General features: G+C 39.5%; 1 protein-coding gene across 1 annotated transcript in view; it reads left to right on the plus strand.

Annotated features, from left to right (window-relative positions):
- The window catches only part of LOC127361606 (glutamate receptor ionotropic, NMDA 3B-like), a 66,783-nt gene extending 44,945 nt beyond the window's left edge, over positions 1-21,838 (plus strand). Inside the window, exons 6-12 of the mRNA XM_051396370.1 lie at positions 2,257-2,403; positions 2,700-2,845; positions 6,513-6,628; positions 14,539-14,690; positions 15,966-16,130; positions 17,582-17,649; positions 18,094-21,838. Of these exons, the coding sequence (XP_051252330.1) occupies positions 2,257-2,403; positions 2,700-2,845; positions 6,513-6,628; positions 14,539-14,690; positions 15,966-16,130; positions 17,582-17,649; positions 18,094-19,069 (1,770 nt within the window). The 3' untranslated portion in view covers positions 19,070-21,838. The remainder of the gene's footprint in view (positions 1-2,256; positions 2,404-2,699; positions 2,846-6,512; positions 6,629-14,538; positions 14,691-15,965; positions 16,131-17,581; positions 17,650-18,093) is intronic.
- The last annotated feature ends 612 nt before the right edge of the window (positions 21,839-22,450 follow it).

Raw genomic sequence — 22,450 nt, forward strand, 5'->3', positions numbered from 1 at the left:
TCCTGTCCATTATACTCCTCTTAGTGAGTATGCACCCCATCATAATATTTCTCAAAACGCATAGTCACACTTTGTACCTAAAGGAAGCAGTGCAAATGACTTGTGTGAAACAGAGGTGTCAAAGTTATTAGAGAGACCTTGCCATAATTGAAAGGTCACAGGTTTGATCATCTCAACTGGTAATGTGTCAATTAGCAGGTCGTGTCCATTAGCTGCCTTGTGACCTGTTAAAATGCCCTTGAGCCACACTATGAACTTCTGTGTACTGGGTCAGGGCCAAGGAGTCATGTTTATTGGGGCTATGGGAAAGACAGTGGGCAAATAAATGACCGCTAAACTGCTAATAATAGTTTATTTCCCTCAAGCCAGTTATTGTAGTGTTCAGTTTTAATAAGACTTTGTCATTTTTTAAAAGTTTTATTAATTAAGTCAAGTGAAAATACACTTGTTTATTCTTTCCAAAGCCCCAAAAACAAGAGGAAATGTTTAAGAAATGGAGTGTTCCTCTAAAAATTCTGCAATTGTTTGCAATTGCATTGCCTGCTATTATCTTACTAATTCCTTGCCAAGCCAAGGAGTATGACATTAACGAACATGTGGGATTACAGGTTTGATTAAAAAACTATATTTGTTCAAGACTCACGTATTCAATGTGTAGTTTTTCCCCCCTAGTGTCGAGGCTGGTCCTGGGTACTGGCAGAGGCAGAGGCAGAGGGTAATGTAGCAGCTCTGTCCTGCTCTATATTTGGTGTAACACTTCAGCAACTCCAGCCAATGTTCCCCAAAATAGTGTTTGCCAAACATAGTCCTCAAAAGCCCTTTTTCTTGTGACATTACGTCAAGACGTGTAAAAATGCAAACAAGAACGTAAGCCAAGTTAAGCTGCCAAACAGGGTTGTGCAGAGTGAAATAACTGAACAGCCTGCTCCTACATTTTTCCTTTTTTTCATTGGAAAAGTAGCTCTGCACTGCCTGCAGTACAAAAACAATGCTGTTACATGGATCATCAACTGGATGCTGCTGACTTTTTGCCCGGGACCGAGCTTTAGTCTCTATATAAGCTTGATATCACATGTAGCCATCAGGTGTACAATTAAGACCCCATTTAAAGGATTGAGATATGATGGAAACATTAAAATGTCAGTCATGGGCTAACATTACCTTAATTAGCCAACTAGCTGCTGCTGATAAAAATGTGTCAGTGACAGTTGGCATTTCAATTGACAGTTACAAGCTATTAAATTAGTCATTTCTTAAATTACTCACAAATTCAGGTGGTAAGTCTGCCTGTTATTGTAAAACTGCATATAGAATGGATAGATTGACAGACAGTAACAACAGTAACTGATGGAGATAAGGCTTAAATTACATTTCATGCATTAGCAGATACAATGTGAAATGAAATACCTTGCCAAGAAAGCACATACATGGGAGCACTCTAAGTACCTTAATCATTAGATATCTTCAACTACACCATAGTGCAAAAAATAATATTTACAGTTTCCCTCACATCTCTTCCCAAAAACAATATTAATATAGAATTTATGCTCCTCGTGTGCGTCTTCCCTTTCTCCCCTTTCAATTCGCCGACTAATTATGCTAAGAGTTCAAAACATCCCGAACACCTTCATAACAATGGGTTACAACCTTGTTTGTATAATTAATGTCTCATTAATCTCAAGCCTTTAAAAACACTAGAAATTCATCTCTTTTCTTCTGTTAAGTGGATTTTAATTGGTGGAATAAAAAAATGATCACAGTGTTCAGGTGGATTCATTCCCTGAGGCAGGTAATTTCATGGAAAGATATTTCTGATGTGTCTCACAAACAGTCACACTTAGATTTTCCCTTCTGCATTAGCTCTTCTCTTGGTCTGTTGTGATTAACTTGATTAGCTTTTCTTGGGGGTTAATTGGGATTTTTAAGGAGGAGGAGAAGGGGGGGGGGGATTGGGAGCCTCAGGGGGGCTCGCCCTTTATGTTAACATCTGATAGCAACTTTCTTCACACGTTTGTATTTTTAATTGTTTTAATCCCTGCCCTTATTTTTCAATCATACAATTGTTGTTATCTCTCTCTCCTCTATGTTTTTGACTTGACCTGACATTTCAGTTTTGAGCGTGGATATTTTTAGATTCACTCATCAAAAGGATCTATTTATTTCCTTTCTTTGATCTGTTTAATTATTATTATGACCAAAGTAAAAACAAATCCAAACAAAAAAAAATCTCTAATGGCATAAATTTCTTATCTGCAGACTCCTAAATGCTGGACCGGACGCTTCCTGATGAACCTTTGGGCCATCTTCTGCTTACTGGTGCTGTCCAGCTACACCGCCAACCTAGCTGCAGTCATGGTCGGGGAGAAGACCTTCGAACAGGTCTCAGGAATACATGATGACAAGGTTAGACTGCATACAAGGACACAAACTTGCAACTGCTTGCATGTCAGCATCCACACGCACACGCACAGACCCACAGCTACATGTACACACAAACTAATCTTACACAAGGACAGGCTAATGAGTAAAGAGCGGAATTATTTGTGAAGGATTATCGCTTTCCATATCCCTAAACCCTGTCGGGAGTTCAGAGAGAGAATGAATTTGATATGAGCCCCATCATGATATCCACCATCTCTCTCTCCCTCTCCCTCTCTATCACCTCTTCCACCATCTCCACCCATGTGTCACTTCCTCAGCTGCACCATCCCTCCATGGGCTTCCGTTTTGGTACGGTGAGGGAGAGCAGTGCGGAGGATTACATGAAGAAGAGCTTCCCAGAGATGCACGACTACATGAGACGCTACAATCAGCCAACCACCCCAGAAGGCGTACACATGTTAAAGTAAGGCACAAACACGTACATGCACACAATTAATTAATAATTCACACCCAAATGCATTCCAGACCTTAACAATCCTGTCATGTCCCTGTTTTCTGTGGTTGCCTGTATTCTTTGCACTTTTTTTTTAATGTGCACTGTGCATAACAATTCTGTCTACCTGCTCCAAAATATGTCACCTGATGACATCATCAAATCAAATTTTGGATGCTTTCATTTCCAGCTTGGCAAGGATGTTTTTAATATTTGTACCTACTGACTTTTTTATCTAAACATCAATCGAATTGTTCAATGCAGCTCAATCTAAGGTGTGTTAGGGTTGATTTTCCCTTTGATTTTCTTCCTCCTGCAGTGATGTTGTGTCTAAACCATCGGAGGATGTTTTCTTATTAAAGTCAACGCGCTGTTTGCTTTTTCATCTGACAGAGATACGATCAAATTCTCATCACTTTGTGAGCTGCATATATTTACACCTTGCATTAGTATGAGCTTTACCTTATCCAGAAATACTGCGTTTTAGCACAAAGTGCAATTGAGGTGAAAGCCTATGAATTACATAAATTTCATTAACAAAGTCCTCCTGATTTGAGGAGAAATATTGTAGTTAATTAAAAGTGTTGAGTGTAGAGATGAATAAAGGTCAGGGACTAAATTATGTAATAAGGGCTGAGGATGACTGGATGAATTGGGTGTCGAATGGGGATTGTGAGGAGATGAAAGCAGGAAGGCAAGGCAAGTTTATATATATAACACAGAATTCACAAAGGCTGTTTAAAGTACTTTACATAATGCATTAAAACACTGAATAGAAGATACAGCACAAGTTATTCAAAACACAGATTTAAGGGCTAGGAACAATTTTCAAAGAAGTTAAAAAACAGAAATAAATGGAAAGTAGTTCAGGATGAGAGAGTGGTTAAGGTTCATTCAAAGGCAGTGGAGAGAATAAAGGTTCTAACTTAGTTTTGATAGGTAATCCAAGTTGGGGTAAGTCTTATGGAAGTTTATGGAGCATAGGAACTAAATGCTGCTGACTCATATTTAGTTTTGACTCTGGTTGGTTAGCAAACCGCTACCAGATGACCCGAGAAACCAAGAAGCATAAAGATTTGAGGTGGGGGTAATCATTTAATTTGAGTATGCTTATAAGCAAGTATCCCTGTTATGTGTTTTGGGTTAGTCTTATTCTAGTTTTGGTCATATCTTGGATATGGTTTTTATGTGGAAAATGTAACCTTGTTTTTCAGCTCCCTGTGTACTTCATTATAACATCATCCAGGTTTCTGATTGTATGCATCAGTAAAGACATGTTCTTAACGCCACATCTTGCTAAACTCATTTCTCTACTAACAGAGTTACCTCAGCAGTGAATAATGAATCCACTTTGGTTTCTGGCTGCCTTTAATGGTTTGCTGAATTTATCCCCTCCATCTGATTACCTGTAATGGAAGACAGGAGCAACAATCCATTTATCCTTCACAAGACTTTCAATTTCATTTGTGCTTGTGGATTATTTTTGCATCATTTTTTCAGCATATTTTTTAACTTAATGTATCTCAATGAGGAGGAATAAAAAAGAAACCTTTATAAGTTGTTTACATGCTACAGTGTCCCAGTTTCTATTGGAGTACACCAGCTAGGATATTTGGGTTTCTCAAAACCAGGACAGAAAAAAAGGGGTTAGGCAGTATACCTAATAGGTTGGTAAAGGAAATTTAGGGAATTTCTATTTAAATGTAATCATTGTTTTAATTTCAATTACAATATTATCTGTATAGCACTAAATCATAACAGAAGTTATCTCGGGACATTTTTCCTAAAGACATTTTTATTATATAGAGGTCTAGACTTTACTCCTTATAAATATATTTACTGAGATCCCAACAATACCTTAAACACCCTCTCTTTTATTACCTTTAAGAACTAGCTTTAATAACTTAAAATAAACACACTTTATGGTCATATGAACTCATACATGGATACACCAAATACATTAATCTAGCAGTGATGGAGGAAGAATTTAGATATCATAATACTGCAATATCAAAATACTATTATATATATATTATTTTATATAATATATATATAATATATTTTATTAAGTATCAAAAGTAAAAGTAATTCAAAACATCTATGTTATATAGAGGTGTAAAAACTACATGATTTCCTTTTAAATGTAGCTGAGTAGACGTATAATGTGTCATGAAATGTATTATACTCAAGTAAAATACAAGCATCTCAAATATGTACTTAAATATATTATTTGGGTAAATGTAAAGTCACATTCTGGAATTCAGAATGACAAAAACATGTATATCCTAGTTTAACCAAGTACAGATATACAGACTATAACCACATATGCTTCTCAGACACAATGCCTATTCCATAGAACACCAGCAGAGATGCTGAGATAGTGCATGTGCTGACTTTGTGATACAAGTGGGAAGATACAAACCGCTTGTTCAGAGAAAGAGGATGAGAACGGCGTTTGTTTGCGTGCCAGGCGAAGCAGAAGTGGAAGTCACAGCAGTGCAGAGAACCGGAGTGAGGCAGTAAAATACTGTGTTGGCAGAACTACTGACCCCAATACTGCACTCAAATCTTAGAGGAAAAAAAAACTCATGAGCCTTCTCCTGGAGAGACAGAATGCCCAGGGCTACACATGCAGCTGCACATGAACACAAATGTACAGGCTCAGAGGAAATAATGCAAGCACATACCTACACACAGGCTTACCACTTACAGTCGTACCTACACACTTTCATTTCTACACACGCACGCTCACACACACACCACTCATATTCAGAGGCCAGGCATCGGATAACTTCCGACCCTTTTTAGTCCCACAAGAAGTCTATCCTATCCTCTCTCTTCTCCCTCAGCTTCATATTTGACGTTTCTAGGAAGAGAAAACCGACTTTTCTGCTTTGCCAGCAGAGCAATGACTTTCTAAAGTCAACCTTTTGTTTAGTAGTAAACATCCTGAATAACAAGTAGTTTCAGGTAATTTGATCAGTCTGTTTTCTACATTATACTGTGTGTGTGTGTGTGTGTGTGTGTGTGTGTGTGTGTGTGTGTGTGTGTGTGTGTGTGTGTGTGTGTGTGTGTGTTGTGTGAAAATATCTTTGTGTAATTCTGAATTTGTGCATTCATTTGGATGTCTGGGTGTGTGTCAAGAAATGTGTGTCTTTTCCTTTTTATCAATGTGTTTGTGTGTAGGTATCTTTTCAAATCCAGTGTGTTTTGCTTCATATCCTGAAACTTATCTTCTACCAGCCGTGGCTGGCAGCACAGGCTGCACACAGAGGAACAGTCTATAATTAGGGTTCAATTAGGGTCAATTGGATCGATATTGCCAGAGTAGGAGAGTCTTCGGCAGTGTGTTTAACGCCTTATCAGTCCACCACAGAGGCTGTTGGTTCAGGTAATGATGTATGTGTTTACACAGTGTATTAGAATGCAGTTAATCTCATCCTCTGTATAAATGACGAAGTGGGATGACAGCCCCATATAAAGGGTTCCTGCACAGGTATACGAAAGTTTGGCAAGTAAATCTGATTCATGTGTCTTTAAAAGTTTGAGGTTAGTTGTTTTTAATTAATGCTTCTCTCTCACTCTTGTGATGTGATGTGTGTGTGTGTGTGTGTGTGTGTGTGTGTCGGTGGTGAAGGACAGATCCTCCTGCCCTGGATGCATTCATCATGGACAAAGCCCTGTTGGACTTTGAGGTCTCTATCGACGCAGACTGCAAACTGCTCACTGTGGGGAAGCCTTTTGCCATTGAAGGTGCACACTCAGACTCAGACTCTCTCTCTCACACACACACAGACACACACACACACACACACACACACACACACACACACAAAGAAACATTTGTTTTAATCACGTGCACGGACCTTGTATTGACTTACAGTGATTCCCTGTTACTTTTAAAAAGCACCTTAAAACTACCTTGATCTTCTTGATCTACTTCTTTATTTATTTCTTCCTCTGTAAAGCACTCTGTAACCCTTTTCAAATGTGCCATATAAATCAAGTTTGATTTAACCTCTTTACTTTAATCAAAAACCACTATGTCTGACTTCAATGTTTACACTAACCTTGACCTAATAATAGTTGTTTTCCTAACCCTAAAGTCTAGTTTTCATATCCTAAAATAAATTGACCTTGTGGTGACCTGCTTGTTGTCCCCACATTGCAGGTGAGTCCCCACAATTTGACTATGAAAAGATTTGTCCCCATAATGTGATTAAGTATTCACCCACATATACGCACAAACCAAAAGTGGCTAACACACTTTGCATGCACACACATGAAATAAACTATAGACAGAAGCATATAGTATGCACATACTCCCACACACATTCAGAAAGAAGATACTGATGTTAGCTACATGACTGACAGAATAACACTGTGATTCACTGTATGAACTTCATGCTGCAGGGTAAAAATACTCAACCATCTATTATTAACAACTGTGTCCAGTCAGAACATTTTGGACTTATCGCTTACAGGTCGAACTAACTGCAACACAGTTATGAAGCGCAGACAAATGCACACAGGGGGTTATTGTATTCAAGTTCTCATACAATGCTACGTATTAGTGGACATATGCACATGTATGTGCATGAGAGATGGTTGTGTGCATAGTGGTGGTTTGGTGTGTGTGTGTGCGTGTGTGTGTGTGTGTGTGTGTGTGTGTGTGTGTGTGTGTGTGTGTGTCTACTGGTGCTATTCTTAAAGGAAACTGTTTTCCTTTTAGAAGGGAGGATTTTTTCCATTTTCTCTAACATCCTCATCTCTACCTCTATCTGAAAATCCCCATATGAACCATGGCAGGCAAAGAAAAGAGACAGGCCACATAATAGAGCCATGCTGTCATGCTTTTGCGTTTAACAAAGTTGAATTTTCCACTGTTTTGCTTCCTTCTCCTCATCCCCCTACTCCTACACCTATAACTTGTGTACTACATACTTAGACTTGTGTACTACTGTGTACTACCCAAACTAAAGCTATTAGAAAAAAAGCATACATTATTAATAGCCTATCCTGTTAAAGAAGTTCCAAAATATTACCAAAATGTATGCTTGTTGTAGTGAAGCATGCTGATCCACATGTCCTGGGTACAGTTACAATAACCTGCAAACTGACAAGAAACCCTTTACTTTCTAGGCAAACATAACTGCACTGCAACTTGTATCACTTCAGCACTGCTTTATTAGTCAGTAAGTAAATCAGGTCTTATTTAATTTTGTTTTAAGGAATGGATACTTGGGTACAAGACTAATCACCATTGTGATTGATGATAAAAATAAATTGTGTTTTTGATAAAGTAATGAATTGCTTTGAACAGCTATTATAGCTAGATATACATTATTATGACTAGTTACAAAAGTAATGACAGTGATAATAGTAGTTGTGGCAGAAGTTCTAGTTTCCTTAAGTGATATGTGTATGCTATAAACTCATACTGTATGAATACAGTGTGCAGAACAAGAATAAATTGTATCACTTTTAGAAATAATGGCTGCTGGCGACCTGTCAAAAGAAATTATGTCTTAGCTCTGATAAAAGTCTGGTGCTCCCTTTCATTGAGGTAAATAAAGGTTCCAGCCATTATTTCAAGTTTTACTGTATTCTAGTCACATGTCATCTGCACATATACGCATATACTGAAGGTGACTTTGAAGTGAAATTTTCGCTGGCAGAACACATTTATTGGATGTATCAAGCATTTAACCTCTAACCCAAACTCAGCTCAGCCACTGGAATGTTTTTACAGGTATAGAATTAGGATGTGTGCTCATGCCTGACGCTGACGTACATTTATGTACATGCATATTACAAATGTGTGCGTACTTCTATCTGTGTTTGTTACAGTTCAGCCTTTTCTTTTCTCTTCCCATCTCTAAGACAGGCACACACAGATACAGTGACAGAAAATAGATACTAGTAGGGGTGCCACATGGGACCAAACACTAACTTTGATACCATTTCTCTGTCAATCAAAGTGTAACCTCAGAAACACCCCACTCCCACATTCCCTACTCACTGTACAACTCTTGTTCACTGGAGATTATCTGCTGTTTCCTTCACTGCATAAGACGAAAAATGTCAAGAGACATTGCTGTAGCATTACTCATGATTGTGAGGATGAGAAAGCAGGTCTCATTGGTATGTAGAGTGGGTCAGTTTGATGACTACTTGATTCATTGTCTACATGAAAAGGCGGGCGAAGAATCCACACTGCCTTTGGTAGCTAGTCACCCCCACAGCCTGCGTGAGGAAGGATGGGATGGGAGTGAATAACTACATAAGTCTGAATGGTAAAGGAAGAAAGAGCAGGAAATGGCCCAGACAGGAAATGTGGTTAACGAAAAGCACCGGAGGAGGAGAGGAGATTTGAGGAAAGGAGGAGTAAATATGAGATGAAAAAAGTAAGTATGGGAAAGAACAACAAAGGTAAAGAAAGGGAGGGCCAGAGAGAGGGTGAGGGAGGTGGGAGTTGAGCACAAGAAGGAGATAGAGGGCTTTCATTTGCCCACTGCCAGTTTGCGCCTTTCTGCACAGCGAGTGATAAAAGAGCCAGCCAACAGAGTCCCCTAATCAAGACAAACCTTCACCCCAAGCAGATGGAGTGAGGGAGGGGGAGAAAGGAGAGAGAGAGAGAGAGAGAGAGAGAGAGAGAGAGAGAGAGAGAAAGGATGGAAGGAGGGAAAAAAGAGAGGAAGTGCTATTTGGTTCATACTAGAAGGCAGGAAGGATTTATAGAGCGGTTTGTGGTCAGGAGATACAGGGAGACGGAGGAATTGGGACTGTGGAGTCGCTGCAGGCAAGGTGCTCTAGTGGAATCTTCAGGCTACTTAAGTGGAGAGAGATGCGGGGGTGTCTCTGTGCGCCCGTTTTCACTGAGTGCTGTTGGGAGATGTTTACGACAGCCTAGACACACCCCATTAATAATATTGCCACTGAACACGCAGCCACTCACTGCTTGTTTGTATGTGTGCGCAATGTGTGTGTACGTGTGTTCCTGTGTGCATAAGTGGTCTATACAAGCTCAGTCAAGCAGGACAGGGTGCGTCTGAAGATCAAAATGAGGCTGGCAGAAGATTTTGTTGTTGTTGGTCGGGTAGCACACATCTGGCAGGAGTGACGTACAGACACCTTTGTCTGCTTATGCTTGTGTTTGTGTGGAATGTGGGTAAAAAAATTACTTTCTTTCTTCATTTTTAAAGTAAGATAAGCCAAATCAAATTGTGCAGAGCTGAATCCATCAAAAATGCCAAACATTCCTTATTTCTATAGCTTCCAAATGTTTTAAAATTTTGGTGCATTTCTTAAGAAATAGTAAACCGCATTTCTTTCAGTTTTGGATTGTTGGTCAAAACAATCAATATGAAGCTGTCACCTTGGGCTTTGGGATATTTTATATTAATTGATCATGAAAATAATCGTTAGTTGTTAGTTGTAATTATTCATTCATAGCACTTTAAACCACTTTAATATAACTAAAGGGCTGCACATTCAACCACGTTTATTAAATTACAGACATTCATTTCTCTTACCAACCTGTATTTACTCATATTGCAATTCTTAATAAATGTTTGCCATATAAACAGACAGCTATTGATGGCTACAACAACCAATAAAGTCCAACCAACCAATCAGCCAAAAGCTCAGTTCATATTGTAATTAAAAAGACAAACATCAGGAAGAAATGCATGCAGTGATGCATAAAGAAATGTTGTCCTTTGAAATTGAACTTTGAAATAAATCTGATAATTCATCATTTGGCTATATCCTACAACCAAACATACTATATAAAATTGCTCTATCACTGATTGAATTTCTACAATAAATACCAAGTTCATAGAAGCTTTAACATTCCTCTGGCAAACAGGAAATTACGTGTTTTACATTTTCAGCAGCAATTAATGAAAGACCAAAGGAATACTACATACAGAAAGTCAAACTTCATTAAAAGAAATCCAATATAAAAAACCTTAATAATTTTTGCCACAGTGTTTGATTATAACATTTAGAACTACAGCACAAAAACACAAAAGAAGAAGTGCTTAGGAGCAAAAAAAGTATTAAAATGATTATGTTTTAAAGTTATCAATACTTGCAAAACAGTTACTCTACGTTATCAAATTGCGTTTTTGCAAAAAAAAAATGTCGTAAATTTTTTTACAAACCTATAAAATTGTTCAAATAAAACTTGATGTGCCCTGGTGTATCTGTGTGTGAGTAGGTGTGTGGGAGATTTGAGTGACAGCTTTGGGACTAGAGGCTTGTGATGGAATATGCGGATGTCTGGGGGAAAGAATCAAAACAAATGACAAGTGGCTGCCCACTTGTATTTCACCGTCTGACTGCTGTAAAGAAATGTGGATGGAGATAGGCTGATGACAGAAAAATGCTGTCTGTCTTCTGGAAAAAAAGAAAGAGGAGGGAGACGTACGGAGACAAAGCAATGGACTCGGGAGAGGAGCCGAAAGATAAAGAGAAGAATGGATTGAAGCAGAAACTGAACGAAATTGAAGGGATGACAGAGATAAGGAGTGGACTAAAAAGAGAAAGAGACTAGCGGCAATGGTGGGAGAGAAATGTCCTCGGACAGGAAACGAAGAGGGATGAGAGGGAGAAGTGAGGGGAGAGGAAGAAACTGAGGAGGGAAGGTAAAGGAGGGTACGAGCAAAGGATGGAGGGGAGCTTAGACAGTCTTTGTCATGTAGGAAGCAGAGTGTGACAGTTACGTGAACCTTAGCTATTCTCTCTTTCTGTCCGCAACCCCCATCAGGCTTATACACCTTGACAGCCAACACACACACATAAACACACTCACAAACAGCTGCCAGGTCTGAGTCAATCAGATACACACACAAAAGCACTGTTGGCATGACTGTCTTTGACTGCAGTACAGATGAAATAAAACAAACAACCCCAGGAGATCTTGTATAGCAATAAATCTCCGAGAGGGTCTTTTGATTCCAAGCTGAGGGACAGATTTCTTTCATTTTGTACCTGCAGGAATGTGAGCTGTAATGCAAAACAGATGCAGTTTCAAAGTCTCAGCAGGGCAGAGCAACATTTCTCTCCAGCTTTCAAGTTGTGTAATGATACATGAATGTGCCGCTTTTGAAATTAAAACATTGAACAGTGGTGGAAAAAAGTTCTTTAATCTGCTACTTAATTAAAAACATTGTAGTTATATAATTTTATTGCTTTAAGTGCTGTGTATTTTATTGCTGTGTCTGGTCTCATTACTCCATATACTGCTGGTGTTTTACCTTAAACAAGAGGGAAATAAGGAAGTCCAAGGCAATACCAATCAAGTGATGATGGAACAGTTCCTACAAATCAAGCATGCATTAATATTTAATGTACTATAACAATGATTTAAATTATTGACTGCATATTTAAAATATATTTGAAGTTATTAAATCCATATCAGTGGCGGCAGCAAGTTTAAGCTTTAATTGCCCTTGTCAGCAGAGTTATCAAGTGTTATATTTTCCTCGGATATTTGAAGGAACTTTTCAGTAACCCTAACTCAAAACTAGCACAAATACACCAGTGACGGGAGGACAGAAATAAGATCCACAAAAGAGCTCTAATGTCAGCGTGTTATCAAGTTCCCGTGCAAATGGAGCGAAACTGGCCTTTGTTTGGTCTTTGTACAAAAGTGGGTCTTGTATCTGTAACCGGAGAGGATGAGTGTGAAGTGAGCGCGGAGTGGATGATCTGCGTCATAGACGATGATAAGTGTTTTGCAACCGATGGTTCTGGTTATGAGGTCAAGGTAGGTGAGAGGTAGGATGTCCAATTAGTGATGTAGTGTGGGTGTTTTTTATGGAACCTGGAAGTGTTGTAACAAAACAGACCCCATAGCTGGAAAAGGACAGTATTCTCTCTGAACACATTCAGATTTTGATATATTGTATGTCATAAAATCTACTGCAGATAGAATGAAGCATATATTACAGGCTGATGACTGAAGTATGAAGTGGCATGCACCTCTTAATATTCTTCAGACAACCTTCAGGGAACGCTGTCTAAACAAACTAATGGAAAATCTAGTAAAGTTGAACAAAATTAAGAGCAATGGATAAATACACTAATTACACTTAATTTGAAGACGAAGGAATTAATTATGGTGTGCAGGTGAGGAGAATAATTTAAAAAATGAATCTCCAAAAAAGCATTGTTCTTTATGAAATGGACAGAGCGTAAAACATCATGACTGACATGTCTTCGGCTAAATTTGGAGTAATTTCTCATAACACATGGTGATGCAGGACCAATTCCTCCCACATAGTGTTTTCATTTACACAGAAGTAATTTATATTACACTAATAAATCACAGCAGGGCGACCACAGCCATGTGAGTGCATAACACAAACACAGGGAACAAAACTGCCTGTAAGGAGTGTAGTCAGGTAAATTATGAGCATATTTGCATCCTATCTACTAAAGGGGGTTGAGCCAAACTTGATCCCACTTCAATCCCGGATCAGACTTCTTGACATCAGCCTGAAAAAAATAGTCTGATCTGACAAATGAGGGGTGCTGGGAATGGGAATGAGCATCGGGCACGACAATTTGTCATTTTATCTTGTGAAGTGTTTCATAGTGGAAGACAAGCGTAGGACGACTCACAAGACTCCGTCAGAAAGACTAGCAGTTTGACACCGTTTACAGCATTCTCTGTGATGCTTCAGATGCATTAGATGTTGACACTGATCCTCGAAGTCTATCTGTAGCCCAGGGATGCGCTAATCCATCTTTTTTCTCTCCAGATACTGATTCCAATACCTCAACTCTAGGTGCCTATCAGATACCAGTGCTCTCATTTTCCCTGCTTTAATAATGTGAAAACTCACTGCTTGAAACTCTTTTTAATCATTTTTATGTTAGGTAACATGAGGCCACGGATCGCTGTGGCACTAAAAACTTACGTGGCAGCCTGCTGCGACTACATAAATGTAACTGATAGCACAAACACTGAATTTTTATGATAGAGAAATTGTATTTAATGTGGATGGGTTACACCTGGCCAATACAAATCAATGCATCCATACTCTAACCGCTATCACCTTTGTATGTCATGAAAGACCGCATTTGTTGGGGTTCAGTCTGTAGTCTGACTCGGACAATGATCACCTACTCTGACAAATGACCATCTGGAAATCACAAACATCCTCTAGTTATATATGGCATTAAATGTGCCTGCTGTTTTTGCAGTGAGAAGGCATAGTAAGGAAAGCCATAAAGGGAAGAACAGACAACTCAGTACCAGAATTTGATCCACTACTGTATGTATTCTGTAACCCAAGGGATGCCTCCATCAGCTTTAGTGGTTTTGTGCTCTGTTTCCCGACAGAAATACTACACCAGAAGCACAGGGCAGTGTATTTGCACTGTATTTGCACTGTACCTTTCAGAAAAAGTGTTGCTTCCAATTCCACCTGAAGACTGTAAAGTCATAAATCTCCTCTTTCCAGAGGGCATCTGCCCTTTAGCTAACTGCAACTGGCTGTGGTTTTCTGCACAAAAACACCATGTTAAACACTAGTAGAAACGTGTGTCTAACTTGGTGTTTTTTGTGTCTCTTCCTCAGGCATGATTGTTGCTCTCTGATTCTGTTAACTATAGCATATGTATTTAAATCTGTGTGTCTCCTCTTTCAGGCTACGGTATAGGCCTGCCCCAGGGCTCTCCTCTAACCCGTAATGTGTCAGAGTTTGTGAGTCGCTACAAGTCTGACGGCTTCATGGACATGCTACATGACAAATGGTATAAGGTTGTGCCCTGCGGGAAGCGAGTCTTTGCAGTCACTGAGGTAAGTCATTGGTGGAAGAGTGTGTTCATGTATTGTGTACGTGTTTGGTGTGTAAAGCAAAGCCGCCTGTAGCTGTACTCCAATAAATGAATCTCCCTTTGGGACATGGACAGGATTGCCTGCCAACCAAGCACACATACACTGACCACCACATTCACATTCACATAGACACAGACACGCACACGCACACTCAAACATGCACACACAGACAAAGACATACAATCACATAAACTCAGGCCTATTTACCGACCTTAACCAGAGTTACAGGCACGTACCGTCTGAGTGTCGATACTTATTTGTGTCTTACGTGCTACAGAAGAGTACTCTCAGTTCTCGCCCTCCCTTTTTCTTTTCATTCTTTTTAAGGAACTGCAAATCTCTAGACAGAGCGCACTGTCTGTATCTATATCTCTTGTTTGTGAATAGAGAAACTAGCCAACTCCCTCTGGCCATCCCTTTTAAATCCCACTTCAAAGTTGAATCATATTATAGCAACAAACGCAATTACACAGTCATAGGTTTCTCCAGTGAAATGAAAACCTTAACTTCACCCTGCATCAGGAAGTTATTACTATTCATCTCATCTAAAGCCTAGAGAGCGGGCCACTCTCAAACAATGTGGGCGTTAGTGCGATCTTGCCCTCTGGATTGGGAGCAAAAGGAGGTCAGTGTTGTCGCTGATGAATTTGCCGAGTCAGCATGGGGCTAATTGCCATCAGAGGCAGTGGAGAAATGAGCCGGGTGAAGGAAACATGATTAGAGAGCAACGGAAAACCTCGCCACTGTCTCTTCCACTTCCTCCAGGCCCATGAAAGACTCATAAGAGGTAGACATTATGTCAGGGGGAATGTGGGCGAAGCAAATGGGAACAAACTGCTCTTCAATTAGCCATCGTCTCTTTTTACCATCTCCCTGCTAACTGCTGTTTCTTTCTATTACTCTCAGTTTTGCTTCCCCGTCAGCTCTTTATGCTTGTTCTCTCCCCTCACTTCCTTTTCTTTCCAAACGTCTTTTACGCTGTTGCCCTCTCCTCTTTATTTCCATTCCTATGGGCTTACATAGCCAAACCAGCAGAATATCAATTGCATAGTCACAAAAAGTGGCCTAAATGGTAATTATGTAAATACAAATCATCAATCTCTGTATTTTCGGCTTAAGTCTTAACTAATCTATGTCACTCCCCCAACCTCTCTCTCTCTCTCTCTCTCTCTCTCTCTCCCTCTCCCTCTCTCTCTCTCTCTCTCTCTCTCTCTCTTTCTGTCATCGCCCCCTCAGACTCTACAGATGGGGATCCAGCATTTTTCAGGCCTGTTTGTGCTTCTGTGTATGGGGGTGGGTGGAGCCTTGCTGACCTTGGCAGGTGAACACACCTTCTATCACCTGGTCATCCCCCGCCTCCGCCGCACGCACACACTGCAGTACTGGCTGCACACCAGCCAGGTGAGTATATACATGCCATATGTGTGGTGGCATGGATATATGCACACGCTCTCACACACAAAGGTCACAGAAAGGGTGCATTAGTCCAGCTGTAAATGTCGAATTACTCACATGTATACGTGCACACACAAAGACACGCATATGAGAACAGTCACTTTCACTCACACACTCACACAAGCATCCTGCTGTTGCTGAGACGTCCTTAACCCTTTGAGTTAACTCTTATTTTGCAGGTAACCTACGCCCTCTACTGTTGGAAACTTGTAATAACAGTCGAGAATAGGGCTAATATGAATTATTATAGGACACATTTCAATTGAACAGTTAACTTTAAGCTAAATGGTTTAATGCTAATTAAGTACTGTTAATTAACTCATTAATTCTTTAATTGTGCTCTATAAATTAATTCGAATACTTCAAATTAATTAGTTAATTAAGTAAAAAGTTATTAAATGGTCCTCACTGGCAGTGCTTTATTCATTGGTGTATGACCACACAATATGTCTTTGTGCATTTGTTTTGTTTAACTTTTTCTGTTCTGAGGCAGTTGATTTATAAATATATTATACACATCATTAAATGTGCCTTTTCATTCAAATTCCTGTCTTTTATCACTTTTTACTCAAGAAAATAATTTTAAAAACATTCTTTATTTAACATGCAATTCAAATTTGGTATTTAGTTAAGAAAATAACTAAGAAAATGATTAAATAAGATCTGTAGAAACTTTTTTTGCAATTAGACTGTTAGAAAACTTGTGTATTTAGAACAACGTACACCAAAGGAACCACAAATTGGGGATTTAAAGGTCATATTTTGTTTTTTATGAAACTCTAGCCATTACCAAATGAGGTGCCTGTGGCAATATTGTTGAGTGAATAATGGAACTAGCAGTGTGAATATCAACACTCTCACATTTGTTTGCTACATCCCCCTAAAAGGGCAGCCACTCCCGGGCAGCCTCTAGCATTTATCACAAAACCAGCTTAGCTATCTGAGAGGACGGCATCGGAGTTAGTCCCTCAAGATAATCGTTATCTGTCTCCCTTCTGCTCAGACAGCTTCAGATGTATAACAAGAAAAATTAAAGCATTTTCACCTTATAACTTAAGAGGATGGTTTGGAAAGGGGGAGGGGGGGTATTTCAGCACTTGGGTACCTAAATCAAACAGGGCTTAAGCAACTGATACTTTAACCTCTCTCACAGTTTTAAGCAGAAAAGAACTGCCTCTCACTGAATTACAATCATTTCATTAAATTATTCAAAGGAGCACCACAGCAGGATTTCTGAGGAATAGCTGTCACAGATGTTCTGTACAGCTGGGTAGAATAATGGCTCTTAGAAATTCAAATTCATTCTCTCCTGATTTATTTTCGAGCTGATGAATTGATAACAAATTTCACATTACTAATCAGTAGTTCTTACGTTTTTCTCTTTTCTTTACTTGCAGAAAATTCACAGAGCCCTCCATACCACATATGAGGACGTTGGGAAGGAGCTGACTGGCCTCGACGAAAAGTAATGAAGTCATCAACTTGTGCATCTATACGCTTAACTGTTACATTTGAAACAGCTAGAATAGGCCAGTTCAATTCAAAGTTCAACAACTGCAGTATGACTTGATAACAATGCAAAGTACTTTTTGCAGTGATATCTTTATGGTAAATCTTAAAAAGACATGACATTTATATTTAGTTAAAAATAACACAAACAGAAAAATTCTAATCAGCCAAGCAAGTGACGATGATTTGAGGCACATTGCATTGCTTAGTCTGCACTTAATGATCTCTTTATACTCAAAACAAAACAAACTACATTCTAAATGCAATTATGCCACTTACATAGTATACATTTTGTGTTTGCAGTTTGCTTATAGGAAAATGTCTCCATGTATGTATACTACTGTACAGTATATCTCACTGGATATATGCCCTTTGCTGTGATCTTCCCCTCTTTCACTAGCCCCTCCTCTTGTATCTCAGAGAACTGCACCCTACACAGGAAACAGCATCCTCCTCCTCCCCCATCTCCCCCCACCTCCCTCAATGCTTCCACTACTGCTGGGGACACAGGCAACTCCTCACCCTCCCATGAGCCCAAGGAGAAACGTGTGCACTTTGACCTGGAAACCCTCCACAGCTACCGCCTGCGCACACACACCGCCTCAGTGCGCGGCAGGCCCGGTATGGTCGGCCGACCTGGGCTCGGCCTAGGTGGGTTTGGGTTGGGCACCCTCGGGGGTTTTGCCTCCCCTCCACAGATTAGCCTCCATGCCAACGGAGGCCCCGTTTCTACACTGGCCTCCACAGGCTTGGTGCTCTCCCCGCTGGGAAGCAGGGTTGCTCAGACCAGCATGTGGGAGGGAGAGCTCCAGGACCTGCAGGGGAAGATCGAGACGTTCCGCACCCAGCTGAGAGAGGCTCTGGCCAGGAGAGCGGAGATCCAGAGCAGCCTGGAGAGAGAGAGAAGTGGACTTGTACGCAGGGATACCAGTCTGGAGAGGGAAAGAGACAGACAGAGGATACAAACTATTAACACAGACAGAAGTAGCTCCACTCAGCCCAAACTGCCTGAGAGAGACAGGACCAGCCAACTCCAAACCCTGAATAATCAACAGACAGGGAGGGTTAATCAATCAGGAGGTCCTGTGACTCTGGAGCATGTGAGAAGCAGCCAGTTAAACACAGTTAACAGTTTGGACAGAGGGAGAGCCAACCAGTTACGCTCTGTTAACCCTTTGACGGGAGAAAGGACTGTCCAATCACGCACTTCCACCAGTTTGGAGCGAAATCGAGTCAACCAACCAGGTGCTGGAAATATAACTGTCCAATCACGGAACACTTCTAGCCTGGACAGACAGAAGGCTAACCTATCGAGCACTCTGAACACTTTGGAGAGGACAAAAGCCAACCAATCAAGTGTAAGCAGTGGGACTTGATTGTCTTTCTGAAGCTTCTGATGTGTAGGATTGCAGAGGGAGGAGAACAGTTGGTGGTTGCATAGCCGTGGGAAGATTGTTGGAGTGGGTTATGTTTAGAGGGCGCTTGCTGAAAAATTACAATATATGTTAACTCACACCATTACTTACTGCAACCTAATAATTTTAATACTCCCAGGCTCGCTTAAAAAGGACAACTAAAAACCTTTAACTGCAATTTAAGAACTAGTTAAATGTCTGCATTATCCATAAAATCATAATTAAGCAAAGTAATCTTGTGGAATGAAAGCAAATATGATTTCAGTAAAATCTCAATATACTTTCATAAGAACCAGATCAGGCAATGCTAAAATCACAGTGCTAATTGAGCAGACCAGTGGTTCACAGGAGGAACCATCAGCCACAGCTGTCTGACAAACACAAGGCAATCAACTGAATAAAATACGGTTAGTTACACAGGCCTGCAAGAGCACAGAAAAATCAAAGTTAGCTCACTGTGAAAAAATAACAACAAAAACTATGTGAAAATGCACATGCAACATCCGTATTAACTGTGCCAGCAGCAGGAGGTAAAGATGCAAAAAAAATCAATATATTTTAGGTAATTTAAGTAATAATTTCCCTAAAATGTGAATGATAAAGAAAGGAAGGAAACTGAACAATGTGTGGTACAGCCTTGAATCAATGTACCTTAAGATGGAATTTAAAAAACAAAAAAAACTTTTGTGTATTGAAACCTTGTATTCTTCTCTGTATTGTCCCGACATGTCCGCTGTGTCAAAACGTATTTTTGTAGCAAAATCTCACCCTTGTAAAATGTGTGAAAACTGAAAATGTGTCTTGCAAACTGAGCCATCCCCAAACAGACGCTTTGAGATGGTAATTTTCCTCTGTGACATGATGGGCTCCATATAAAAAAGGCAGGATGCTAAGCCAGGAAAATTCCTCTGAATGGAAAAACTGTCTGCGGTGGAATTGATTCAAGTCATTTGGACCCAAATACATACCTCCAGCCCATTTTATGGCTGCTAGGTTTAGGTCAAGGTAGCATACCATTTAAATAGTTCTGTCCTCATTGATAACTTGTGTGTGTCACTGTTGATACACTGTCTGTTGTTAATGTTAACTAGTCATAAGGGGTTTTACTCAGTCTGTGAAAGCAGTAGTACAGTGGGTGTAGTACAAAAGTCTGAGAAAATAACTCCTGATGACATTTATTTGGAGATTACGCAACTTTCTAAGAACTCTTTTCCTAATCATAACGGTGGTTTAACCCTCCTCCACATCAATTCTAATAAAAAGATGCTATTGGTAAATTTAGAATCCAGCGTTTTGAAAGTTTTACCCATACTAAAGGCTGAAAGTCAGGTTCTTGGCCTCTGCTGCTTCAGTTTTTATAATCCCTTTTTTACGATATGTCTCTTGTGAGTCCTCCGACTTTATTAAAGTGCAATACTAAATCACTGCAGCACCCCTTTAATTAAATCGTTTTTTCTTTTTTTTTAGAGTAAACGTGGCTGAACCATCCCATTACTTGCAAGGCTACCTTAACATTAAATGTGACCATCACTAGCTGCAGCAGCATGAATCAGAGCTGTATATTTTGTTGTGAGTGCTCAAAATTGCAGCATAATTTCAAAGCAAGGTGGTTCTTCATATGTCCTTCTGACTGTTGGTCATAATTTAACAGCCCAACGTAGTGTTTATATGAGACATGCAATACTACAGAACAAAATTACAATCTCAAAGTCATTTCACAGAACCTTTAATTATCTAATCAACCCAAAAACAGCTTAAAACAGTAGCATATCTGCTTGGATTGTGGCTCCAGCCTGCAAACAAACGGTATCAATTTGGAATGAATTTGCTCACCATATTCATTACTGAAGGAACTTATCAAGAGTCTGGCAGTATTCTCGTGCTCAGTGACTGTATTGCGCATGAATTCACACAGAAAGGAAAAATTCAATTTCACTCCCTGCAGAGCTGATTGAGCTCTGATAAGTGAGACCTCATGCTGTTTTTGTTTGTTTAATCATTATTAATCATTAAAATAGATGTACTCTTTTACCCTGTTTGCACTCAGATAAAGCATAATATTTTTTTTGTTTTCAACTAAAACAAAGGGAACTAAGTTTCATGCCTCATGCCAATAATGTGGAATGATGAAGAGAGAGGCTGACTGGATTAGCATTCTCATTCAACCACCAGAGGAAGCTGCATTCCTGCTTCCCACGGCTATGGACAATGGGGAGTTTATGGATTGAGGTTTTAAGCAATTGACTTATGAAGAAACGGTGACAGATGGAAGCTGCATTTTGTTCTGTTGTTCTCATGCAGCAGCAGAGGTCCTGGGGAAAGACAGCCGATATGAAATGACTCCAGCACTATACAATGCAATGTTACCTATTAGTATTGTGATACTCAATCTTGTGTGAGTCTCTCAACAATTTAAACAGGTGTTTGGAATTTCACTGGCCCACAGGTCTGAGACACAGACACTGATATTACTGAAACAGAACTTTTTGATGGTACTGATGTACATTTAAACGTTTCAAACTTTACTGTGCTGTGAAGTGGTTGTGTTCACATGCCATGGTGTCTATGAGGAAAAAATATATTTTAAGTCTTTAATGAGAAAGAGCTTGTGGTACTGGATATTTAAACAAATACTTTTAAATTTACCCCTTATAAAAATTGTATCAGCATATTATTGAATTTTATCATAATGACCATTCTCATGTTTTGAAATAAACATTTATATACTTATTTGCATTATCTCATATTTTGAGCATAAAGTTGTTAAGATGTTTTTCAAAATACAAAGCCTTGACCTTCTTAGAAAATTTAAAGAGCATACACTTTAAGTATATAACCTTTAACTTGTCCTGAGTCACTTTGATGAATGTAGCCCCCATCAAACCCATTTAAAATCTATTAGCCCACTAATTTCATTGCATAAATGTTATTTTAATGGTTTTTGCGGACAGGGTGTCATCCAAAATTGTCAAGGCCACCTCCTACATGAGTGCAAGGACACAATTTTATTAAAATGACACTAGCATAAAAAAGTGTAAAATGCCTAAATGTGTTGTCAGATAATATTAAGCGCATATTAAAGTGCATTTCTGCCAAATGTGCAACCTCACAGCCATTTCAACCTCTCAGTTCATCAAGAGTGCAAAACAGAGCAGCAGCAGCCTCAACACTAGCTTTTATACTGGATGAGCTTTAATTGGTAACAAGTAACAGGTGTCAGAGGAGCCAGTAGCAGTAAAATGTTAGCAGGTTCTCAAAGGAATATCATACCCTTTGTCAACAAAAAAAAGATTTAAAAGAAATAGTAGGATTAATTTAACAGCTAAAAATATAGAAATATAG

The sequence above is a fragment of the Dicentrarchus labrax genome, unplaced genomic scaffold (assembly GCF_905237075.1).
Source record: "Dicentrarchus labrax unplaced genomic scaffold, dlabrax2021, whole genome shotgun sequence".
Lineage (NCBI taxonomy): Eukaryota > Metazoa > Chordata > Actinopteri > Moronidae > Dicentrarchus > Dicentrarchus labrax.